At 41.9% G+C, this 22,838-nt stretch overlaps 1 protein-coding gene across 6 annotated transcripts in view; it reads left to right on the top strand.

The window, feature by feature from the left end:
• tacc2 (transforming, acidic coiled-coil containing protein 2) overlaps nucleotides 1–22,838 on the top strand; it is a 66,807-nt gene that overhangs the window by 24,149 nt on the left and 19,820 nt on the right. For all 6 annotated transcript variants that reach the window (XM_088086661.1, XM_088086658.1, XM_088086660.1 and 3 more), the window contains 3 exons: nucleotides 1,002–2,027; nucleotides 7,762–8,049; nucleotides 22,567–22,673. In XM_088086661.1, the coding sequence (XP_087942787.1) occupies nucleotides 1,002–2,027; nucleotides 7,762–8,049; nucleotides 22,567–22,673 (1,421 nt within the window). The remainder of the gene's footprint in view (nucleotides 1–1,001; nucleotides 2,028–7,761; nucleotides 8,050–22,566; nucleotides 22,674–22,838) is intronic.

The raw sequence follows: 22,838 nt of genomic DNA, 5'->3' as shown, positions 1-22,838 counted from the left end.
ATTATGGTGGAGAGACACATCTCTACAGCCGACATCTCCAACCTTCGGCTATTTGCATCAAAACAATCTAGATTAAAAAATAGCACCACAGATAAGAGGAAAAATATGTATTTTTGATTTTGGGTAGATCTGTTCCTTTAAGAAACAGAGATTAGAGGAGCACACATGAGACTTCACACTGATTAAACTATGTTAATGGCAAAGAACTGCTGTGTATCTACATGTGTCTGTGAGGTCAGTGAAGGTCATCATGGGCTCCCTGTTAATGTTTCACACAAGTAGTATGTTAGCGTGCTGCCACATATCATGTGTTCAAGTACATCACAGAGAGAAAGGCACATGTGTAGCCTTAATTGCGTCACCAGTTATGACGAAAGAGTAATGGATTTGGTAAGCAAATATGCATGTTTATATTAATATTTCCATGGGTAGTAAATCTGTGACGTTCACTCTATTTACCAGTTTTAAGTATTTGTAGATTTCTGCAGTTTTATTCAATTCAGCATTCCAGTAACACCATGTCCAGCCCTTGTTTGGAGTGATATTACAGAGAGCAGCGTGACAATGAATATGAATGAGGAGGTAAACACAGAGCTGCACTTTGTTTTGACTCGAGCTTGGATCCGATGACTGTGCCTGTTCAAGTCTAATGGAAGTAATGCAGTCCTTTATATTCAAAGGATGACATCAGCTGTGACATCGTCCCTGCTCTCCAGGGCAAGAATGAGCCTTTTCTCACACTGCTAAACACACTGCAACAATAACACACACACAAATGCAGCCACAGTAGTCCTACACACACACACACACACACACATACACACATACACACACACACACACACACACACACACACACACACACACACACACACACACACTCAAGCCCCCCATAACCACACAAACACACACATTTGTCATTTGTCAGTCATTCCTTGTGCATGTGCTGTAAACTAAACAACAAATCCTCCAACCCCCTCCTCTTTTGCATTGTTTTTCCAGACCACTCCCATCCCTGGAGTCTCCTCAACTAGAGTTTCATACTCCAACTGAGGAGATAGCTGCTCCGCAGAGACAGGAGGAGACCCCACCACCAGAGCGAGCAACAGAAAAGACAACAGAGATCCCTCCTCCGAATCTTGTGAAGAAGCCAGTGGATCTTCCTAAACCTTTGAAGAAGACAACAGAGCTCCTAGAACCAGCACAGAGCACAAAAAAAGAAGAGCTCTTGGAAGAAACAAAGAAAGTAGAGCTCTTGGAAGAAATAAAGAAAGTAGAGCTCTTGGAAGAAATAAAGAAAGTAGAGCTCTTGGAAGAAACAAAGAAAGTAGAGCTCTTGGAAGAAACAAAGAAAGTAGAGCTCTCGGAAGAAAAGAAGGAAGTAGAGGTCCTAGATGAAATAAATAAAGTTGATCTCTGGGAAGAAACAAAAAAAGAAGAGCTCTCAGAGAAAACAAAGAAAGAAGAGCACACAGAACCAACCAAGAAAAAAGAAGAGCCTCCAGTAGAGCTCCCAGAATCATCACAGAGCACAAAAGTAGAGCTTTTGGAGGATAGAAATATAGTAGAGCTCTCAAAAAAAATACAGCCCTTAGAACCAATCAAGAAAGAAGAAGAAGAGACTTTAGAAGAGCTTCATGAACCAAAAAGAGAGGCAGTAACTTCAGAAGTTGTGAAGGAGCCAGTTGGGCTCCCAGAACCAACAATAAGCCCAGAAGAGCTCCAAGAACCAACAAAAAATGAATTAGAGCTCCAAGAACCAACAAAAAATGAATTAGAGCTCCCAGAACCAACAAAAAATGAATTAGAGCTCCCAGAACCAACAAAAAATGAATTAGAGCTCCTAGAACCAAAAGAGAATGAGGAACCAGAACCAACAGAGACAACAACAGAGCCTTCATATCCAGAGAAGAAGCTGACCAGTGAGCTGCCAGAAGAGCGAGTGGAAAAACCTGCCGAGATCCCACCTGAGGAGCCATTTAAAGAGCCAACAGTCCAGGATCGTGCAGAGGAGTTACCAGACAGCGGGTGAGTGTCTCTTTAAAATCATAGGATCAAATCATCATTAATTACAATAATAATAAAAAACACCACTTTTTTTTTTAAATAGAAATTTGTTTTCCCGACCATAAAAAACAAATGGTTTACAGTCTGTACAGTTTCCAGCGAAGGCCTACATTACTATAAAAGAAAGAAGCCAAAATAATTCACACTGACAGTATTATTGTGCTATTTATAGAAAATTGAAAAATAACAATGAGACTTTCAGTCAGATTAGTATCAAAAGGTCCAGTGTGCAAGATTGAGTAGCATCTAGTGGTGAGGTTGCAAAACTAAAAACTTCTCTGGGTGCTACAACGGCCAACGCAAAAACACAAATGATCCTATCTAGAGGCAATGTTTGATTTGATCACTGTGGGCTACTTTAGAAACAACATGGCTGGCTCCGTGGAAGAGGACCAGCTTCGTATGTAGATATAGATGGCTCATTCTAATTGAATTGAATTGAACTGAATACCTTTATTGTCACTGCATGTTCACATACAACAAGATTTACTGTCTCAGAAAAAAAAAATGTTTCTATTCACTCTGAAAACAGTTTTTTTAATGAGACAGTAAATCTCGTTGTATGTAGACATGCAATGACAATAAAGGCATCCAATTCAGTTCAGTTCAATTCTCTTAGTTAATAATCATGTGAAACTATGAAACTAAGAATAATTGTGTAATCTAAACATATTATATTTCATTTTGCCATACCTGTATGCGTTTTGTTTTGGGGGGTTACACTCATTCAAATTGGTTACACTCATAACACTATTGCACAGAGATGAAGAGAGTCTGTAACCATTATTAGACAAAGCATACAAACAGAGCAATTTGGAAATAGTAAAAAGGCTACCAGATGGAGGTGTGGGAGGGAGACAAAGTGAGAATGGAAACAAACGGAAATCATGTAAGAGGTGCTGGACTATTTACATGACATTATCATATTTGTATTATTAACATGTTAACGGTATTTCATTTGTAAATGTCACGGTTTCCGTTGATACTGGTACATTGTGACACCCCTACTGTGGAGTTATGTTTCCAAATAAGGTTGCTACCGAGGGATTGTTGAGTCAGAGTCTAGATTTAAAAAAAAAAAAAACATGTCCTTGTAATCTTTAATTGACAAAATCTGAGGATCATTTCCTTTTACCATAAAGAACAAAAGTTTACAGGCAGAATGGTAATTTTGTGGTTGACTGGTTTTCCAACAGGAAACCAGGCATCAGAATGATTTGTGTATGACCTTTAAGACCTCATAGTTTTCCTGAAACTTATCATAACATTTCCATTGCAGTGACGTGCCCGAAACATTTTATTGCAACTAATTTATTTGTAAGAAGAGGGAATCTCAGGGGGACCTAGGCTTTACAGCTCAGCAGCTCTGCCTGTCACACATGTAAAATGGATTTTCATGTGCTGTGAGAGTCCCCTCAGTGGCTTTGTTTGGCTTTCAGACACCTCGAGGGCGTCTGGTTGGTTGTTGCTGTCTGCTGTGGTTTAACGGTGTCTGATCGGGTGAATGAAACACAACCTCACAGATTTGGTGAAATGGCAGTGAACCGTTTATGTTGTTAAAGCTCCTGACAAAGTTAAATACACACTGTAAACCAGTGTGTCGTTCACTTTGACCTCCATGTGGGCATTCAATATTTACTGAAATTTTAACAGCTCTTGCTAGACTAACTTTCCATTTATATCATTTTTTTTACTGATGTCATTCTTTTGTTCACTGTGGACCTAAGGATGCACTGTTTGAAAGTAGTGTTGTACTTGTTTATTTACTTTGTAAGAAATATTTATCTTAATTCAATTAAAGGAGAGGTGTATAAGATTTAGTGGCATCTAGTGGTGAGGAAAGAAATCAGCTTAAACATCGTTCATGTGCCAAGAATGAACTCCACAGTAGTCTCTTCCTCTCCAAAATAAGCGCATAAGGTGATTAAAACTGGTAAGAACACAAAATAAAGAAGTTTCAGGTTAAAAATCAGTGTCTCCTGGGGCACCCAGTAGTTCACCTGATAGAGCGCGCCCCACATACAAGGCTGTGTCCTCGTCGCAGCGAGTTCGACTCCAACCTGCGGGCCTTTGCTGCATGTCTTGCCCTCTCTCTCTCTCTCTCTCTCTCTCTCTCCCTTTCCTGTTTAAGCTGTCTTTTCTCTAATACAGGAAAAAGCCAAAATCTTATCTTAAAAAAAAGCACATGCTGCTGTGTGCTCATATTTTTTTCTCTGATAACTTAAGATCCAGACATTCAGGAGATTTTTACAGTTTGACATTAAAAATTTGTGTTTTTTTAGATGATTTAATCTAGTTGCTAACTACTGTGTTACCTGCAAAACAAAGTGAGAACTTGAAAACACAAACGGCCCTATCGAGAGCCATTGTTTGGTTTGCCAGTTCTGGACTACTGTGGAAACATGGCGGTGCAACGGTCCTCGTCTATCTCTGTATCTCCCTATGTAGATATAAACGGCTCATTCTAAAGTGATAAAAAAACATGACTTATGTTCAGATGATCGTACACCAAAGAAAACATATTTGTTATATTATATTCCATTTCTGACAATATATTCCCCCTAAATCTTACACACTGGACCTTTAAATCTCCCCTTCTAATATCTTTTCACTTAGCTCAATTTTTCTCAGCTTTCTCAGTTATCTCCCTTAGTTGTCACTCTCTCCTGCCGTTTGCTGCACGCCCAGGAGCCACCCCACATGCCAGAGTAGCACTTGCTCCCTGTCACTCACAACACTTGTCCCATCACTGCTGTTGGAGACATAAGACATAAAGGTTTGTTCAAAAGTAGGAGGGAGGAGGAATGACAGCGCTATTTCCACTATAGGTCTCATCAATAGATAAGGTTACACTTGAGGACGTGTGTTAGAAACAGAAATGTGACTGCATGGTCGGTGATGTGTGTGTGTGTGTGTGTGTACATATGCTTTTCTCCCCGCCCCCCGGGGCTGTCCTAGCTGTCAGTCCTGCTCAGTCTGTGCGGCTTTGTGAACTGAAGCCTGTAGTGGGAGGAATTTGGGCAGGCACTCAGCCCCACTGAAGTCATTTGTACAGACCAGACAGAGTGGAACAAAAGCCAGAGTCAAGAGAAACACTTGAGCATGTGCTGCGGCGTGAGTGTGTATGACAGAGTCACAGACAGAGGAGAGGACTGGGACATACAAACTGCGCTGTTTTGGAGTTCAGCAGCAGAAATCATTTTCATCACTTACGTGTATTTAGCTGTGTGTGATGGATTCCTCCATGGCTGAAACTTGGGTGAGTTGACAAGAAGTAGGCGCCCTATTTTTTTTTCTGTGTGTCTACAGTAGGTGTTTAAATCCGTCCAGGTGGAAGCAGCAGATGGTCTGTAGGTAACCAGTGCTAATTACGTTCTGTCTGTCTCTGCTGACCTCACCAGATGGGAGGAGGGAAGGGACAAATAGACAGACGAAGGGACAGAAGGCGGAAAAGAAGTTGCAAAGTTACGAAATGAACAGTATACTTCAAAAAAATGTTACAGGTTGGAGCATGTTGGGCTCCCCTCCTTACTTGATGTGGAGGCTGCCTGATTGATGGTTAGCGAGACCTCTCAGTAGCAGTAAAAGTGATCATCAACTGCTGTCTGTGAGTTTTTCCAGAAATCCTTCTGGCATGGTAAAATGAGGGGTTAATAAGTTATGTTAGACCTAGCAGGGATTATAAAGGGCCTCTGACGGATTTGCTGTTTGACATATGGTGCAAAATGTTACACCAGTTTTAATCAAATTTAATAAAAATGATTTAGTTACTCAACACCATAAGGAATGACTGGGACTCTTTAGCTTGCTTTGTAGGATATTTCTCATCTATGTTTTCGGAGTGAAAGGGAAATAGCATGTGCTGTAACCCACATTGTACTGTAAATAGACTAGTTGCCATGGCAATTGTAGGTTCATGTGTCTTCGCTGGCACAAGTGGAGTAGATAATCTCATGTCTGTCATTCTTTCAACCACACTGGACTTCCTTTAAGTAATAATTTGATTTTTGTAGTGGCAGAAAAGAATAGGATTATTTATGAACCATATGTTTGTGTTCTTGAATGTGCAGTGAAGTGGTGTATGTGTGTGGTAGCTGTTGGCTGCAGGACAGAAATGGTCCTCCCATCATTACAGCGTTAAAAAAGTTCAGAACGAGTCAGCTGGCTTTATTTACAACTCTCTATTTATCATTAAACACCCTGCCTGGACATGCTGTCTTCTGCGTCCAGCTGTTTCCCGTAGATTACACTAAATGCGTGTGTGTCATGAAAGTGTTGGTTTTAGAATCAGATGTGCTATCTGGACTGATTACTATGTATCCCTGGACTGGCCTTGTAAAATTTGTTTTCTGAAAAAACTGCTTATATGAGGTGCCGTTGAGTAACGCCCTGCACACTGCTGCATTACCATCAGTAAAAACCTGTATTGGATGGCCTCCAGGTGTTAATGCAAACTGTAAAACTACACTGATGTAAGAAGTGTGCTGCTGAAAAAGAGCACATGTGCTGTCTCTAACGTATTGCATTCATTCTATTATAAATCCTCTGGGAGATCATAGACATTATATCTGGAAGTAGCTCCAGCTGTTAACCTGAATGGGTCAGCTGCTGCTATTATCTGCACATAAAAGCCACTGAACCAGTGAATACTCTTGTGTCCAGGGTAATCTTATTTTCTGACTATTTTCTCTTCTCTATATGCCTGATGTATTTTCTATCTGCTCGGTGGCTGTTTTGTCCATCTTTGTCTTATGACAGCTTGCTGAGATATGTTGTGACTCGGTTGTTTCTATTTCCAGGCTGCATGTGCCAAGTTGGCCGCAGATGCTGACATATGTATAGCTTTGGCCTGCTGCTGGTTAAAGTCACTGACTGACAATTTGTAATGAGCGGAATGGGGCCAAACAAAAAGCATATATAGATTTGCAGGAAGTTTCCTCTTCATGCAGCCATCCTGCAAAATTCTATACTTTAATAATGATAACAACCAGACCAGTCAGATGTAAACTTGCTACGCCCTTAAGAAAAGCACACGCCCTCATTAAACGTTATTAAGTTCTGACTTTACTGGAGAGAAAAACAGAGCTCGGTTTCAGTCCGAAACGAGCTGGAAGGGATGTTTGGAAAGTGCAGCTCAGCAGACAGTTGACTCGATGCTTGATGGAGTTATTGTGAAACTTTTTCTGCAAAAGAGGCTACTGGGGTATTTTTAGAGCTAAACAGCAGGCATGCCCCAAGTGGGAAACAGCTGCATGGGTGTCCATCGCGTCGCCTGTCAGATTAGAGAGCCTACCACTCCTGATAAGACGAGCCTGGATCTGGGCCAAATCCACTCCACCAGGTGGCCGATGATGACAGAGCCAGACGTCCTCAAGTCGGCCACTTCACTGCAGAGGGCAAGTGGAGCAAGCAAGAGAAACATGGACTATTGTGTAAGCGCACTAATGAGGAGAGTTTCATGTAATTTAAACAACAAAGCGTTCTTAGGATGGTTGGAGTGAGCTTTTTGTTTTTCAAGTCGCTGCTAGGTTTAGGTGATGACACAGAGCGGCGTGCTCCATCTTGCTCTCCTTTGAGGTAAGTCATGGTTCATTTATGTCGAGGAAAGCGTCTCCTCAGAGAGGTGTCTGAATCGCCATACTTGGCCTTCGTGTTTCGGTCTCTCTGTTGATTTTTCATGTTCCCTCCCCTGCAGGCCCTCCCTCGCTGAGCGGGCAGAGAGAGGTGACCGTGCCCCTGCATCTCCCCCACCTCCTTCTTCCGAATACCACATCCCGCCTGCCCTCCCTCCTCCCCTTCAAGACACCACAGAGTTCCCCACTCCTCCTCCCACACCCCCGGAGAGACACGCTCCTGAAGCTCTACCGACCCCACCTGCATCTCCCTGCCTCCCTCCTCCTCCTGCCCCTGCCTCCCCTCCTGCACCTCCTTCTCATTGCGAGGACCGCAGCCCTGCTCCTGCACCCCGCCACCCCCCTTTAAGGTAGGAACATGAACTCTGCCTGACTGTCACTGCTCCTAAGCTGGTTCATCAAGTCATTTCCCATTTTGCTGTGTTGAAAAAAACGTGATGTGAATGTGTGTCAGCTCTCGTTCGTGCCTCTGCTCTGCTTCATTTCTAAGACCTCACAGATTTGTGCATGCTGACACTAGTCCCTTTAGCCCGCTTGATGAAAAGTAGCCAAGTCCTTATCCTTTCAACCCCACTTCAGGTCAATTTACAGCATTAAATGGACATCTGGTGCACCAAATTACCTTGTAGTTGTTGACTCACAGAGCTCATGGATAGTAAGATAAGCTACAGGAAATGCAGACATCAATGTCAGTTACAGTTCTCATTCTGACCTCAAGGAGCAATTCAACATTTTAGGAATTATTCTGAATCCTGCAGAGATTAAGATGAGAAAACTGATACTATCTCACGTCTTCACTGTAAATATTCAGGTAGGGCATAGACTGTATAAAAGATGTTGATGTAGCCTTGTGATGTTACCCTGATTTATGAATTGCTGTTTTGAAACTACAAGTTTGGCATTTTGGCCATAGCCATCTTGGTTTTTGGGAGACAGAGGTGACCATATTTGGACAGAAGGGTGCAGCTGTATGGGAGCGAGATGTGGATCTGACTGAGATCCTGTGGACACCGCCGTGGTACTGAATTTCAGGCCAAGGGCCCCTCAGCTGAAAGAAAGGCGCAGCAGCGGCATCCCTATGACATACATTGTATATATTGGGGTTTTCTCTCATTTGGACATGCTTGCAGCTGCCAATCAGCAGCAGTTGTACCATGGCTAGGTCTGTTAGCCTCACCCTCTGTACTTTAGCTGGTTGTTTCTGAGGTGGATGGTAAGTCTGAGTCTTCTGCTCGAAAAGTTAAACACTTAATCGGGGCTCACAAGAATGTCTGTACACTTGACACACTGGTAATAATACAGCTAATTGACCAATATATGAAAAAAGGTGCCACACAGTGATTTAGCCTTAGCTAGCTCACATGATTGCACAAGGATTCATGGGTAACGATCAGCCTATCATTAATACTTGTAATATTAAGTATATACATTTTATTAAAAGTCTACTTTATCTTTGTCAATAGTCAAGACAAGTCAGTTTTTTTTATAAAGCCTTTTATCACAAATCACAATTTACCTCTTTATACCTCTTTACAGCATACGACATCCCTCTGTCCTTTGACCCTCGCTTCGACTGAGGAAAAACTTCCCCACAAAACCCTGATAACGGGATAAAATGGTAGAAACCCCAAGAAGAGTGTATATTTTCCGACACATTTTACTAGTTGAAAAAAAAAGAAAACGGAAGTTTGGCAGCCCTCCCTGCAGTAACTCTGAGGACCCCCGAAGTGGCCATGGACCCCCCCGTGTTGAAGACTCAGCCCCTAAAGCGTACCCTGCTTTATTGTCTTAATGGGACCACAATTTTAAAAAGTTATTATCATGCTGTATTGACGCAGACATGAAACTAGCAATTGAGACCATGTACTTATTAGGTAAATGCTAACTTATAAATAAAGTGAAATGTAAAGTAATTTTCTCATGGATTTGTATTCAGTCAGACTTGCCCCCTGCTGGCCATTAGAAAAATAAAATGCAGGTTTGAGGTATTGTAACATTGGCTTTACTTTGAGATGCGGAGATAACCCCTTGAGCTGGGGCAAGCAGGTGTTACGCTTACCTTAGTATAAAGAATAGAAATGGGGTGGGGGGTAGCTAGCCTGGCTCTATCTGGACAAACTCCCCCTACCTGCATCTCCATGTGCTGGACTATCTTAAATTATAGGGAATAAGCATACTGTCATTAAATTATAATTCATACAGTGGTCACCTTCTACAGATACATCACATACAGCGTCATTGCCATTTTCTAAGTAAAATCCAGAGTCTGCTATTACAGCAACTTGTGTTACCACCTCATAAAATTACAGATTAGCGTTGCTATGCACATCCACCACATGAATTCATAAGAAACAGGATTTGCTAATGTATGAACTTAGTGGTCATGGAAACTCAAATGTATACTGTATAATTGTGGCTTGTAAATGGTTGATATAGCAAAAATATCACTGCGATCTTTTAAACACTAAAACACAAGCTTCTTCACATCAAGCATAACACGCCCCATCAGACTTGTTCTGCCTGACTTCTTGCCATTTCAGCTGCTTGTGTAGCACCCTCGTCATGGCACGGCACACACTGATTTCCATTCACAACGCCGATGCTGATTACATTTAAATGCTGCTCATTATTTTGCTTTCAGCGCAGTTCCCCTGCTGATAATACTTGACATTCCTCTGCAATAATTTTTGGCTTTTTCAGTTTATTTCAGCAACTTACTTTTCTGAGAGGGAATGACTCAGCCTCTTTCATGGTGCACTGTCATTTACAACCAGCAGAGGGTGTTTTCCATTCACAGAGTCCAGTGTTCATGTTGTACTGCCAGCCTGTGTCTGCACTCTGCTGTCTGAGTGCTGCAGGTATATGAGCAGTAACACAAGGAGACACGACAGCTCTCCTGTATCTCATTATGCATTGGTGTAAATAGGAAAATACTTATTTTTTTCTGCGTAGAATTATACATATTTGCTTTTGACTTGATTGTATTTGGCTTTCTACATGCCTCCCTTGGTCAGAAAAGACCAGAATTTTGAGAGGGTGAGGCTAGCATAGTGTTGTTTTATTATTTATGATATCTGAGAGGACTGTTAGGTAGCAGTGGAGAGGAGTACCAACATAGTAACACATGGATGCTATATTCTGATTGGATGTGACAGATTGTCGTGTTTGCGTGCAGACACACAAAGTGTGACTATGGCAACATATATACAGGCAGAAACTATGCTCTTATCTATTTCGTTACAGTTTGAGTATGGAGGTCATATTCAAGGTCAAGGACAGTAAAACATGCAATCTTAATAAATGATAAAATGTCCCCATAAGGACAAAGCATCCCATGAAGCTGCTAGACATTTATTATCTTGCTAAAAGGCTCTTCAGCTTGGCAAAAGCTTGCCAGCACAAGGCCTTGAACCCTCCGCCTCCAAATTGAAAATGAGCCAACTTCACCATGTCGTCATCAAAATGTTAGTCATGCAAAAACAAACATGTTCTTTTTTTCCCTGAATGATTCATTGAGTGTTAAATGAGTAGTAATTGAAATCCTCTTGTGAAATAAAAAAACACAAGTCAGGCTTCCTTTTTTTTGAGTTAATCATTATTCATAATAATTAATCTGTCAGTGAGTCCCACACATTTTGTACTCATGGTTTTTTGTCGTCAAGACAGTCCCTGACGGCCAAAATTTTTTTTTTGTTTTTCTTGAAATCCCCTCAAACTAATCAGCTCCTCTTGTCTGCTTAATTTGCGGTTCTTCCAGCGCTCTCTTTGTTGTATTTGTTACTATAGATAAAGTCAGATATAAAACACTGCATTGTGCTGAATTTAAATGCCAACCTCCTCATTTACTTGTATTTGTGACATATGTGCTCTCCATATTATCTTGTGCCCACAACACATGTCTGTAATTAGAGATAATGGATCGGTGGGTATCTTTCTTTTTGAAGTTCACATTGAAGTGCCCTAATTACTCCTCTGATTGCTTCTATAATATACTTGGATGAAAAAGAGAAGGAATGCCACAGAATCTCAAAAATACCGTAAGAAGACGTACTGTAAATGCAGACAGATGAAGTCTGAGGGTGGATGTTTTGTAGACACAGCTTTGGAAAATTGATCCCACAAGTAATTGTTTATGGGAGCAATGCAGCCTTTTCTTGGCATATGAGAATAACAGCTCCAGGCTCTCACTTTGTCAGATCAGCAGCTGTTCAGTAGGAGGATCAGAGGGGCAGAATACAGTCCTGTCACAGATATCTAAAACCACGATTCCCCGAAACACATAGTTGAACTGCATGTCACTTGCAGAGCTGCTATATTTTGATCGATAACAGACAAAAAGCATTTGAATATTTCCGCCTTATAGTGTATTTCAGCTTTTGTGCATACACAAAGATCTGTCCTATAAATTTGGAATAAGTGGCCCACTTTGTGTACTATGTGATGTATGACTTATGTCAAAACGTATATAATTGCTTCAAAGTCAGAAACAGAACCATATTTTTAGTTTAGCTTTAGCACTGTTACAAGCTGTTGGGCTCATCAGATCTTTTTCATGAATCATTCAGTTTTGGTTCTGCTCTATTACACTGTCATAATATATCTTTAATTTGCTATTTTGTTCGCACCCACTTAATCTATACCTATAATTTGCTATGAAGAGCGTGTCCTGTCTTTTGTGGTCCTTTGGTCTTTGACTTTAGCAGTGCCAAATTAAGGGGTATGCTGTTCATTTTCCTTGTTTAATTTAAGGCTGAACCCGTGATTATGGTACACACTTAAGCATGAAGTGGCTTGACAATCACAAGCCACATTTTGCTTCAACACTTCTGAAAATTCTCTTAAGACCCCTTTCTTTAGTCACACATATCATATATAATTCTGACTAAACATGTTTTTTTTTTTTTAACACAACTAAAAACAGTTTCTCAGTTACATTGAAGTTAAATCTTTTCCACATCCCATAAAGAAGATTTTCCCACTAAGCTTCAGCCCACACCCATGAAACCACAATTGTTGTCTTCTTAGAAGCTACCCTATGCCATTGAATTTCAGGCTACACATATGTGGATGGCAGTGACCTTGATTCCTCCTGAGCGCCGTTATGAATCTTTCAGAAAAAACTGCCACAGCCATATCTTCCAGTGCTTGAGTTTGTTGAATTTTTTATTTCTTCATTTTCTTCAATGTGCAGTTGAAACAGCCCTTCAAGGCCATGCTTTAAAACTGGAAACACAGAGAGGACGCTAGTTACAGTCATTTAATAGAACAGGAACTTGTACTTCACACATACATCCTCTGCTGCCCCAGATACATCTTTGAGCTGGTATGGGGGTAGGGATGGCAGCAGCAATCAATATTTTTGCTTCCACGGGGGTCTTTGTTGGGAGTTGTGAGTGGGCTGCTTTTTTACTTGCCCCCTCAGGCTGCGAAACATCGATCGACAGACCCATCCGAGACTGGAATCACATCAATATTCTTTGTGAACATCGGTTAATGGACTTCATGTTTACATGCAAACACTCCCCTTTTCAAAAGTGGAGATTGTTTGGACATTAACACTGGATTTGGTGTCCTGTGGAACTGGAGATTCTGTCTTTTTAGGCAGAGGCGCGACACCTGAAACCTGCATACAAGCAAGTTACAAGTGCTTCAGGCTGGAGTTGCTATAGTAGCGAGCCCTCATTTCCTCACTTTCCCATGAGCGCACAATAGATTTATTCTTCTCATATTTCCAACACCTTTCCCATTGCTCCTCGACAATGAATGGGAAATGTGCAGAACCTGTTCCTGCTCTTATTTTCATCCCACAGGACACATTCTCTGTGTCTGTCACACACACAGATGTCTTAAAGAAAAGAGACATTGGATCGACAAGGCTAGACAGAATAGCATCATTGCTTTTCCGGTCTTTGATGCAATTCATGGTTTGATGAGAGTGCCAGTAAATTAGATCACCAACCGAGCCTGCTGTCCAGGGAGTTAAACACAGAGAGCGTATTCATTCATTCAGCTTAGCGTATGCTCCTGCCTCTTTTGCACAGAGTGACACCTCTGGGTTAAGCTCCTATAGTTAAAATATCTATATACTATCTTGAACATTCTGGAAAAAAAACTAACTAAACTAAAATTAACATCGACAGCCCACTGGCTGTCGATGTTAATTTTTTTTTAACTCTCTTTGTTGAGTTTTCAAAACATACAATTGTACAAAATAATATACAAAATCAACATCTGTAGAGAGAACAAAAATCACCTTCTTCCTTCTCAACCCATGAATTTTCCCAATTTATCCCCCAATCCCCCCACCCCTCAGCCCCACACTGGTATGCTACTACTGTCAATAATAAAAATAAAGCAGTACACAAGCAAGGCACAACAAAATAAATAGAATAAAGATATATTTATAGAAATAGATAAATAAAAAAGAGCGAAAGAAAAGAAAAACTAAACATTATGCCTGTTGCTCCAAACTCCCACACACCCAAGCCATTGACATGCCTGTGACTCATTCCACTTTATCCCAGTAATAGCTGGGACATAAATGGGATCCACTACCAAATTACCACATTCATTCTTCTTTCCCTTTAAAGGAATAATGTTTTCAAGCTCTAGATGGAACACGACATCCCTTAGTCACCCTGCATGGGAGGGAGGTTTGGGATTTTTCCAATTGAGTAAAGTGAGAAAGCGAGCTAGCCAACAGGTAAAAGCAATCACATAACAGAAATTCCTCAACCAGGCAGAAGCCTGTGGTTTTACACTACAAATGGCAGTCAGAGGGTCTGGATCAACTACCATGTTGTAAGCTTTGCTCAGGGATTTACAAATTGAACCCCAAAAGGAACTTAAACTGGTGCACGACCAAAACATATGAATCAATGTGGCTGGCGCAGATGTTACTTTTTCATAACATCATTTTAAAAGTTCGATTTTTGTCTATTTATTGTCTCATACTGCTTGTTATGTTAATGTGTGCTGCTACAGAGCTGTTGTTGAATGAAAGAGAATAAAATAGGGTCAGAGTTGAATCCTACACACACACATACTAGTTTCCCAGAGTCTTTTGTTTACCTCAGGCATCACTCTGGTTGGCCACGCTGAGTGCTGGAAGCTTCCATTGTGTCAAAAGGAGGCGCAAAAATGATGTTTTTTTTCTTGCAAGTCCCTGGGTGAGAGAGGGGGGGATCATGGCAGGGGAAAGGCAGAGTGGAGAGGTAGAAGAGGTTGATGTTGGAGGGAGGAAGATGAAGACAGAGTAAAGGAGAAAGCGTCTGTTAATCAGTGGGGTTTTGGAGGGTCTGCTATTGTTTGGCTCCCCTGCATAGTCGTGGTAGCGGACAAGAAAAAGCTGCTTGTCTTTTTAAAGGCACAGGAGGCTGGAGTCAGGGGAATGAGTGGAGGAGAGAGGGGGGAGGAGGCAGCCAGAGCAGCAACACAGCTCAGCAATATCAGCAGCCAAACAGAGAGCAGACAACCTCAGACACAAGACGGCAAGAACGCAGGATCATTTCATTTGTTCTGGATTATTCCCTTCTTGACATTTTTGCTCTTGGAGATTTTATTCCTCTCGGTGTTGCATCATTTGAGATGAGAAACAGGAATATTCCCAGTCTGTGAGCGGCCGAGGCTTAGCGATGCTGTGCACAAAGTGAGGAGCCCTTAATCATCCAGCGCTTTGCTCCTGATGTGAGCAAGACTTGCTCATCCTCTGCACTGCAGCACTGAAAGCTCAGCCGGTGCTCACCTTCACTGACACAGGCTGCCTGCCTCCTCCTGCAGGGATCAGACTGAAAAGGAGAGGTAGTTTTGGAGGTGTGGGGCGAGCAGGTGGATGTGGAGGGTGGCTGGGGAGCAGGAGCAGGCAGGGGAGCAGGGGGGAGGCTGGCAGAGCTAGCTGAGGATGGGAGCCAACGAGTCCATGGAGCAAGGAGAGACCCCCTGTCCCTCTCAAGAACACATGTGAGTTTTACCTAACCTGCGTTCCTGCTTAGTGCTGTTGTCGCCTGGAAATTTTAGGAAGTGTGATCAAAATCACTTTATTTTGAAAAGCTGAAAGTCTGGAGAGCAGCTCCACCTGCTTCTGCTTTATTGTTTCTTTTTATTAGTGGCTTTAAACTGCCCCTTAATACAACATAAATGTTCATTTAGGGGAATTTCTTGTGCAGAATGCAATCACCTGTGAGTAAAACATGGTTAGGGTTGCCACTGACTGTGACCACATGATGCCTGTCAAACAGCTCTGTGAGACATAGTGTTCTGTTTTGTTTGTGTCAGTTTTTGATGTATTTTTGCTTCCCCTTACGCTGTCTTTTCACACGTATTGCCGTTCAGCTGTCTCTGACCATAAAATCCAAAGCAACAGAGCACTTCATCACTGTTGTTGTTTGCTTTTGTGATGTAAATAAGGATCTGAGAATTGCAGCATGTGCTGCACATGTGCATCAGTGTGCCTCAACTACAGTATGGATGAATCTTAATAGTCGTTCAGGGGAGCCTGTGGAGCCTGTGGGAACCAGAATTAGGCAACGAGTACAGTAGGTGCCGCTGGGAGGCTGGTGGGGTGATGTTTTGTTCTGCGTGAAGGAGGACGTGGCTGATGCGTTGGGAGCAGAAGCTGGTGACGGTGACGGTGAAACAGAGCGTGCTGTGTGAGGGGGGGTGAAAGAAGATAATATATAGGAATATCAGAGGATGAGAGGAAGCGTTAGCGAGGGAGAGAGACGGAGGGAAAGTGCTCCACTTTGCTGGGTTTTATTTATATCTCAGACACACTACTGCACAGGGGAAGAAGAATCAGGGGAGAAACGAAGGAGAGGGATAAGGGAACTAGAGTGACTGTGTGTGTGTGTGTGTGTGTGTGTGTGTGTGTGTGTGTATGCTGTCTGTAATGTAGAAATGAATGATTTATAGCATAATACATAAGTTATTTTTCAGCACAGAGCTCTGCTGAACTCAGACCACAGAGGGCTGAATAATTTGCTAAAGCAAAGTACAGGCTCTCACTGCATTGGATTAGTAACTGTTTTCCTACAGGTGTGCACAACAGCAGCACTGTGCCCGACATCCCAACCATTAATAATAAGGCTATTACTGAGCTCACTCCCTGAGTTATGTAACACTGTCAAAAGTACTTACAATATATAAAGCACACACACATCAAAGCGCTGTAGGCCTCTGATCTGGAAATGTTAAGCGTTAGGTCATGGACTATGTTTATGCTCAAAGGACGGAAGGAAAAAGTTGATTGAAATAAATAAGGAAAAAAATAAATAACGCAAAAAAAACAAAAACAAAACAATAGTATAGTACTACTTCTTCTACTTCTACTACTACTACTACTACTACTACTACTACTACTACTACTACTACTACTACTAATAATAATAATAATAATAATAATAAAGATAAATGACTGTAATAACTATAAAAAGATAAATACAAAATACAAATGAAATAGCTTTACATCAGATACTCAATGTTCTAAATAAGATGCATTCAGTCATCTCTCTCATCTCAGGTACCAAGCTCAGGGACATGCAGTAAAAAGGACCATGTACAAATACACTGTTAGTGGTCATTTCTATTCTGAAATCCAAAATGAGTGGCCAGTTTGTTCATGTGTGCCTCGATGGGGGGTTGGGATACGACTGAATGAACCTAGCACGTGATCTCATCCTCAAAATGGATATTTTAACCCCCTCCTTGCTGGTGCTGTGATTCACAGACCTGGCCCGTTGTTGTTTAATGTGCCATCTGCTTTCAGGCAGAGTCTCAGATTAGGCTCGATGAGGTATTACACATTGAGGTAATCCTGGTCTGACACTCTTTTTTTCTCAGTGGCTTCTTTGTTTTTGAGTGGATTTCTTGGACAAAGGGACACTACACTAGAGATGAGACCTCTGCTCTGTTTACACGACCTGGCGAAGGTACAGAGTGATTTTTCATAACATTTTATTTCCTGAAATTGAAGAATCATTTGTAGAGGACAAGAGCCTCTTTGCGCCCTTTTCTCATTACAAAGCCTCTTTCAGTTGCTCCCTGCTCAGTGTAGAAACTGGAGAGGCTCTTGTAAAATGTAAAATCTGATGTTGTGGTGTTTCACAGGTTTGGTGTCTGTGATGTAATACTATAATATCCAGACATTCATTCATCAAGAGGATAAAAGAACAGGAGCTCCCTCTGTTGGTGTCTCATTTCTACCTCAGAGGAGAGAAATGAGACACAGTATTGTTCTTTTACGTTTCTAAGGCCAAGCATCCCTGAGCTGAAGGAGAGATGGAGCAGAGACCCCATACTTTGTTTATTGTATAAAATTGAGTTTCATATTAAACTTGGCCTACAATAACGTGTAGGACGGCCTAAAGAGCCGTGTAGAAACATACCCCTTGTGGTGCATAAAGTAATAGGTTATTAAAAAATAATATTAGAAGATTCTTATATTTAGACATCATGTTTATTTCAGAGTCTCTTGCTGAAAAAGTTAGAAAACAGTCCATTGCGGTTCTTAAAAACACCCATATACTTGGAAAACTAATACAGCTAATAAGCCAGTATGTTTCAATAGTATGTAATTGTTAGCTAACTATTTTTACCTCGCTCTTATAGACAGGTACCAACCAGTGATTTAGTGTCACTTAACATGATTGCACAAAGATTCGTGGGTAACAACAACATCATCAATGTTGTGGACTGTTTTTTTTTTTACTAATAACAAGTAATAATAACAAGTTTATTTTCAATTTAAAACCAACCTTAAATTAAAACTTGAAACAAATTACCAAACGATAATTTGGCAGCTCCCCTGCAATAACTCTGAGGACCCCTCAGGGGTCGCAGACTCCATGGCATAGAACACTGATATGCAATTTATTGCCTCCAATAGTGTGTAGGTGGCCCCCAAACATTTTCTAATTCACAATAAAGATAAAGTGCTTTCATTTAGCAAAAGTGACCCTCAAAGCACGTCGAGTGTTCCTGGTACAGAGTGTAATGAGGGACAAAGTCATAGTATGATTTCATATTTAATTTTAACACAAGCTCCGAGCAGCCGAGAGGGGAGGGATCGCTAAACGAGGAGAAGCTAATAAAGGGATGATGGTTTGTAGGGAAGGAGCAGGAGGCAAGGGTAAGTGAGGGAGTTAAAGGTAAAGGAGAAGTGAAATGGAAAGAGATGGATGATGGTCGAGTCCAGGGAGGGCTAAAAGGTGTTTGACAGCAGAAAGACGATGAAGGGAGCATGAGGCAGCTAATCCATTGATGCTAATCACACAGCTGCTTGGAGACCAGCAGCCTGCCTCCATTCATCCCTCCTTTCTTCTTTATTTTCCCATCAGCTTTCATCTAATCATATTGAAATCACTATTGATTTGTGACATCAAATTTAGCGTTTTGAGAGCAGATATGTGCTTCATTTGCATTGCCAATATCATTTTTAAAAGAATGTGTGTATATATAGGACAGGCAGGTGGTGATAGGTTTACATGTCGGTGTAGCCCAGTTTCCCCATCTTCCCAGTGGCGATGGCTCTCCCTCCAGCACTGTGAAAGCTGTTTAGATAGGCTGTGCTTGCTTTAAGCAGAGATACGTCTCGCTGTCTAAAATGCAGCGTCTCCCTGCTTCGCGCTGCAGAGTTTCTGTCTCCAGGCAGTCGTCTCAGCCTGTGAGAGGCTGCTATTAACTGCTGCTCTCTTTGTTTCTATTCGCCCCCATACCCTGACTGCTCACCCACACGCTGCCTTTTCCTCTTTCTATGTTTTGTCTGCAACCAGATCACATAAGTGCTATAGAAAATAAGATTGCATTAACACAGAAGACACTCCCAGATTGATCTTTATCCACCTTATTAATAGTTTTAATTAAAGATCTTCTTCCACCGTGTATGATTTCAAGTCGATTAGCCTCCATCTGTTTAAATTTGAACAAATAGGATCAATAGTAATCATTCTGCAAGGAATAGGACAGTAGAATAAAGAATCAAAAAATATATATTTTTTAATTTTTTAGTTAAACCAATTTGTGGGTTGTGAATATAGTGTAATGTTGATGCTGCTTCATACATCATATAAAACACTTCACTGGACCTCATTGGTTAGGCAAGCCTCAGTTGTGTGTGTTGGACTGTGTGCATCCAACGTGTTTCCTTCCAACGTGGAACATATGGCGGCAGCAACCTCCCGTTACCATAGCAACACAGTGTTTGCAGTCACATGAAAAATGTCCTCTGCAGGACGTAAACGGAGCGCTGAAATGAGCCCTAATTACCTCATTGTGTCTCTGTTTTCAGTTTTATTTTCAACCGTCCTCAAAGAAGCAGCTTTTAATTTTAATACTACACATCAAAACAGAATCTCCAGAGAGTGGCATTTCGTACAGCTTTTCATAGAAGAGTTTGTTTGCCGTATGCTTTTTTGGTCTTTGCATATTGCACTCTGTAAGTGGGTCTTGTCTGTGTCAATGCCTGTCAGACCATCTGACACTATGATCCCGGTTCCCAGTGACTGATCCAGATGGATCTCCAGGCAGACCAGTCTTATCCTGCTGGGACACACGGGGCCCCTCACAGAGATTACAGCTCTGGCTCCTGTCTTTGCCATGTGTTGTCTCATTTTTGCATCCTACCTACCTCCAATGTGTCTGAGGTGTTTTTAAGGCTTTTGATTAGCCTTTTTAAGGCTTTTGATTAGAGAATTTCAATAATGTAAAAATGTTATAAACAGGCACCACTTACCATTTTATACCCCACTGGAGCTTTAACATGCAGTGTAATGCTTTTGTGTAGCCGGATGAATTGTTCAGTGGAGCACATTGTAGTGCATGTACAACATGTAACTCCCATCACATTGATGGCAGAGAAGAATCTGTGCTGTAATGTGACCCCGGGGGGTAGTGGACATATTGACCATGACAGAAAAGGCCTTCTCCATATCACTAGCTAACTCAGCTCTGAATTTTTGATGTGCTGGCCATATTGACCACATTGATGGCTCGATGTTGTCTTTCATGCTACTCTATTTGAACCATGTTTGTGAGCATCTGTGACAAAAGACTCCCACAGGACGCTGAATGGCTTCAGAAATGCCTCGAGGTGAATCCTTATAGATTTGCTAGATCAATATAGTGCATGGACTTGGAGGTGTCGTTATATGGCGGGGGTTCTTGTCTCTTCTACCGTCTTGTATTTGTGTGTTAAGGAGGCATACAGGGGTCCACAATAATGGCACCATTTCCTCTAGGCGTTGCATTTTTCATTACTGTTGTATACTTTGCACTGCAAAAGAAGATGCAAGGATTATGGAGAAGCTATCTCCTGCACATGCACACAATAATATCTTTTAAGGTATCATTAGTTATTAGATGGTGTTTCTTTAGTTTCACTATATTTGTGAAAATGACCTGCTGGATTTGTACAGCAAAATCTGGCTGTGTCTATGCACTGACCAAAAGATGTGTGAATTTTCTAACTGATCTAGGCAGAGATGACACTACAGTTCAGCTAAAGGTTCAGGAAATATATATCAGATCCTCAGCTTCATCAGAGCAGGTTACACTGGTAGGCAATGAGCTTTTTCTTCTGTGTGGATACAGCAACATGGTTCAGGAGCACTAGAGAGAGAGAGAGAGGGGGGTAGAGGGAGGGAGGAAGGTAGAGAGAGTAGGGCTAGCAGAGAGGGAGGGAGAGAGTACCAGAATATACAGTATGCAGGCAGTGGGCTTCTGCAGCCAGTCTCGTTCAGATTGGGAGGCATCATCTCCTACTGGGGAGGAGAGGAGACAGACTGATGTGGCTACAGATGATAAAGAGGAGCAACGTGAAAGGACTCAGATTGTAGACTGGAAACAAAGAGATATCAAACTACAGATAAAAATAAAAAAGTGGTGGAAAGGCTGGATCTGGTGGTCATCATCTGAGGAGGAGACGGTGAGCGTCCACCTGTGTGTCAGGCAGTAGCATCGCGGTGCGAAGAGGTATAACCCGCCGGCAGCCATGGCTGTGAGTACGTGGCAGGCTCTGTCTCCACTGCAGTGGGCTCGCTGGGGCTGGGACACACTGCTGGGAGGGGCAGGCGACGGGGACAGCCCGGGCTCGGATCCGGCTCTGGGGCTCCTTCGCAGTCTCTCCTGGGGCTCACGTCATGACAGCATGATCAGTGCTGCTGGGGAGCCAGTCAGACAGAGGTGAGACAGGACAGGAGGCTGCTGCCACTCCGTCAGGTTATAATACTATGATCAACGGAGCATGGACATTTGTATTCAGGTTGTCTGATGAGCTTCGCTTCGTGTGTGTGTCTGGTGTTATGAAAAACCAATCAATACTGCTTTTGCTTTGGATGATAACACTGTGAATTTTATTTCTAGCCTATTGCTGTGCAGAAATTGGTCTCTGTTTTCGGCTCAGTCCCTCCCTATCTTTTTCATAGAGGTGATATCTAAAGATCTCTCGAGGGGGTCTTGTGTGTGTATGGGTGTTGCATGTGTGTGTTGAGTTGGGGGTAATCCTGTGTCTCAGATGTGTCATTATCTGTCAGCTCACTGCAGATTCAGCGTTTTCATTAGCAGCCATAAAAGACTACAAGGAATAAAAACAGAAACACATACTAGCCTGGGGGGGCTTTTAAAAAAAATAGCACTTGCTGCCCCGACAACCTGATACACATTTATTTGGTTTGTTAACACATTTACACTATATATTGCATTAAACACTATTGAAACCATTTTCTTGGGAAGTATATGTATTCTTAATGAAGTCTTGTGTCTTGAGGAGAGAAGTTAAGCTCATCCTCACTTGACGTCAAAGATGGTGCTACAGTCACTCGAGTCATTACAGTTCAAGTGATATCAGTCTGACGTGTTCTCATCTTTTGTTATAGGAGCTCAGACTCTGATGGAGCATTTGAGACCCCTGAATCCACAACTCCAGTGAAGGCTGTTTCTCCTGTAGATCCCCCAGCACAGCAACTAACATCTGAAAACAAAGGTACAGTGAGTAAATTATGCCACCATATGTGCTTAGCTCTAATATGGTGTGATGCTCTATAACACATTTGTAAAAAAGGAAGTGCAGAAAAGTGTTGTGCACCATCTAGTGGAATAAAGCAGCACTTCTCATCTGGCTTTGTTTGCTGAGACAAGCATCTCCACT

This window comes from Plectropomus leopardus, chromosome 13 (genome assembly GCF_026936395.1).
Source record: "Plectropomus leopardus strain MGB_pleo_1.0 chromosome 13, ASM2693639v1, whole genome shotgun sequence".
NCBI lineage: Eukaryota > Metazoa > Chordata > Actinopteri > Perciformes > Serranidae > Plectropomus > Plectropomus leopardus.
Note: the sequence above shows the minus strand (reverse complement) of the source record. Positions and strands in the feature narration are given on the sequence as shown.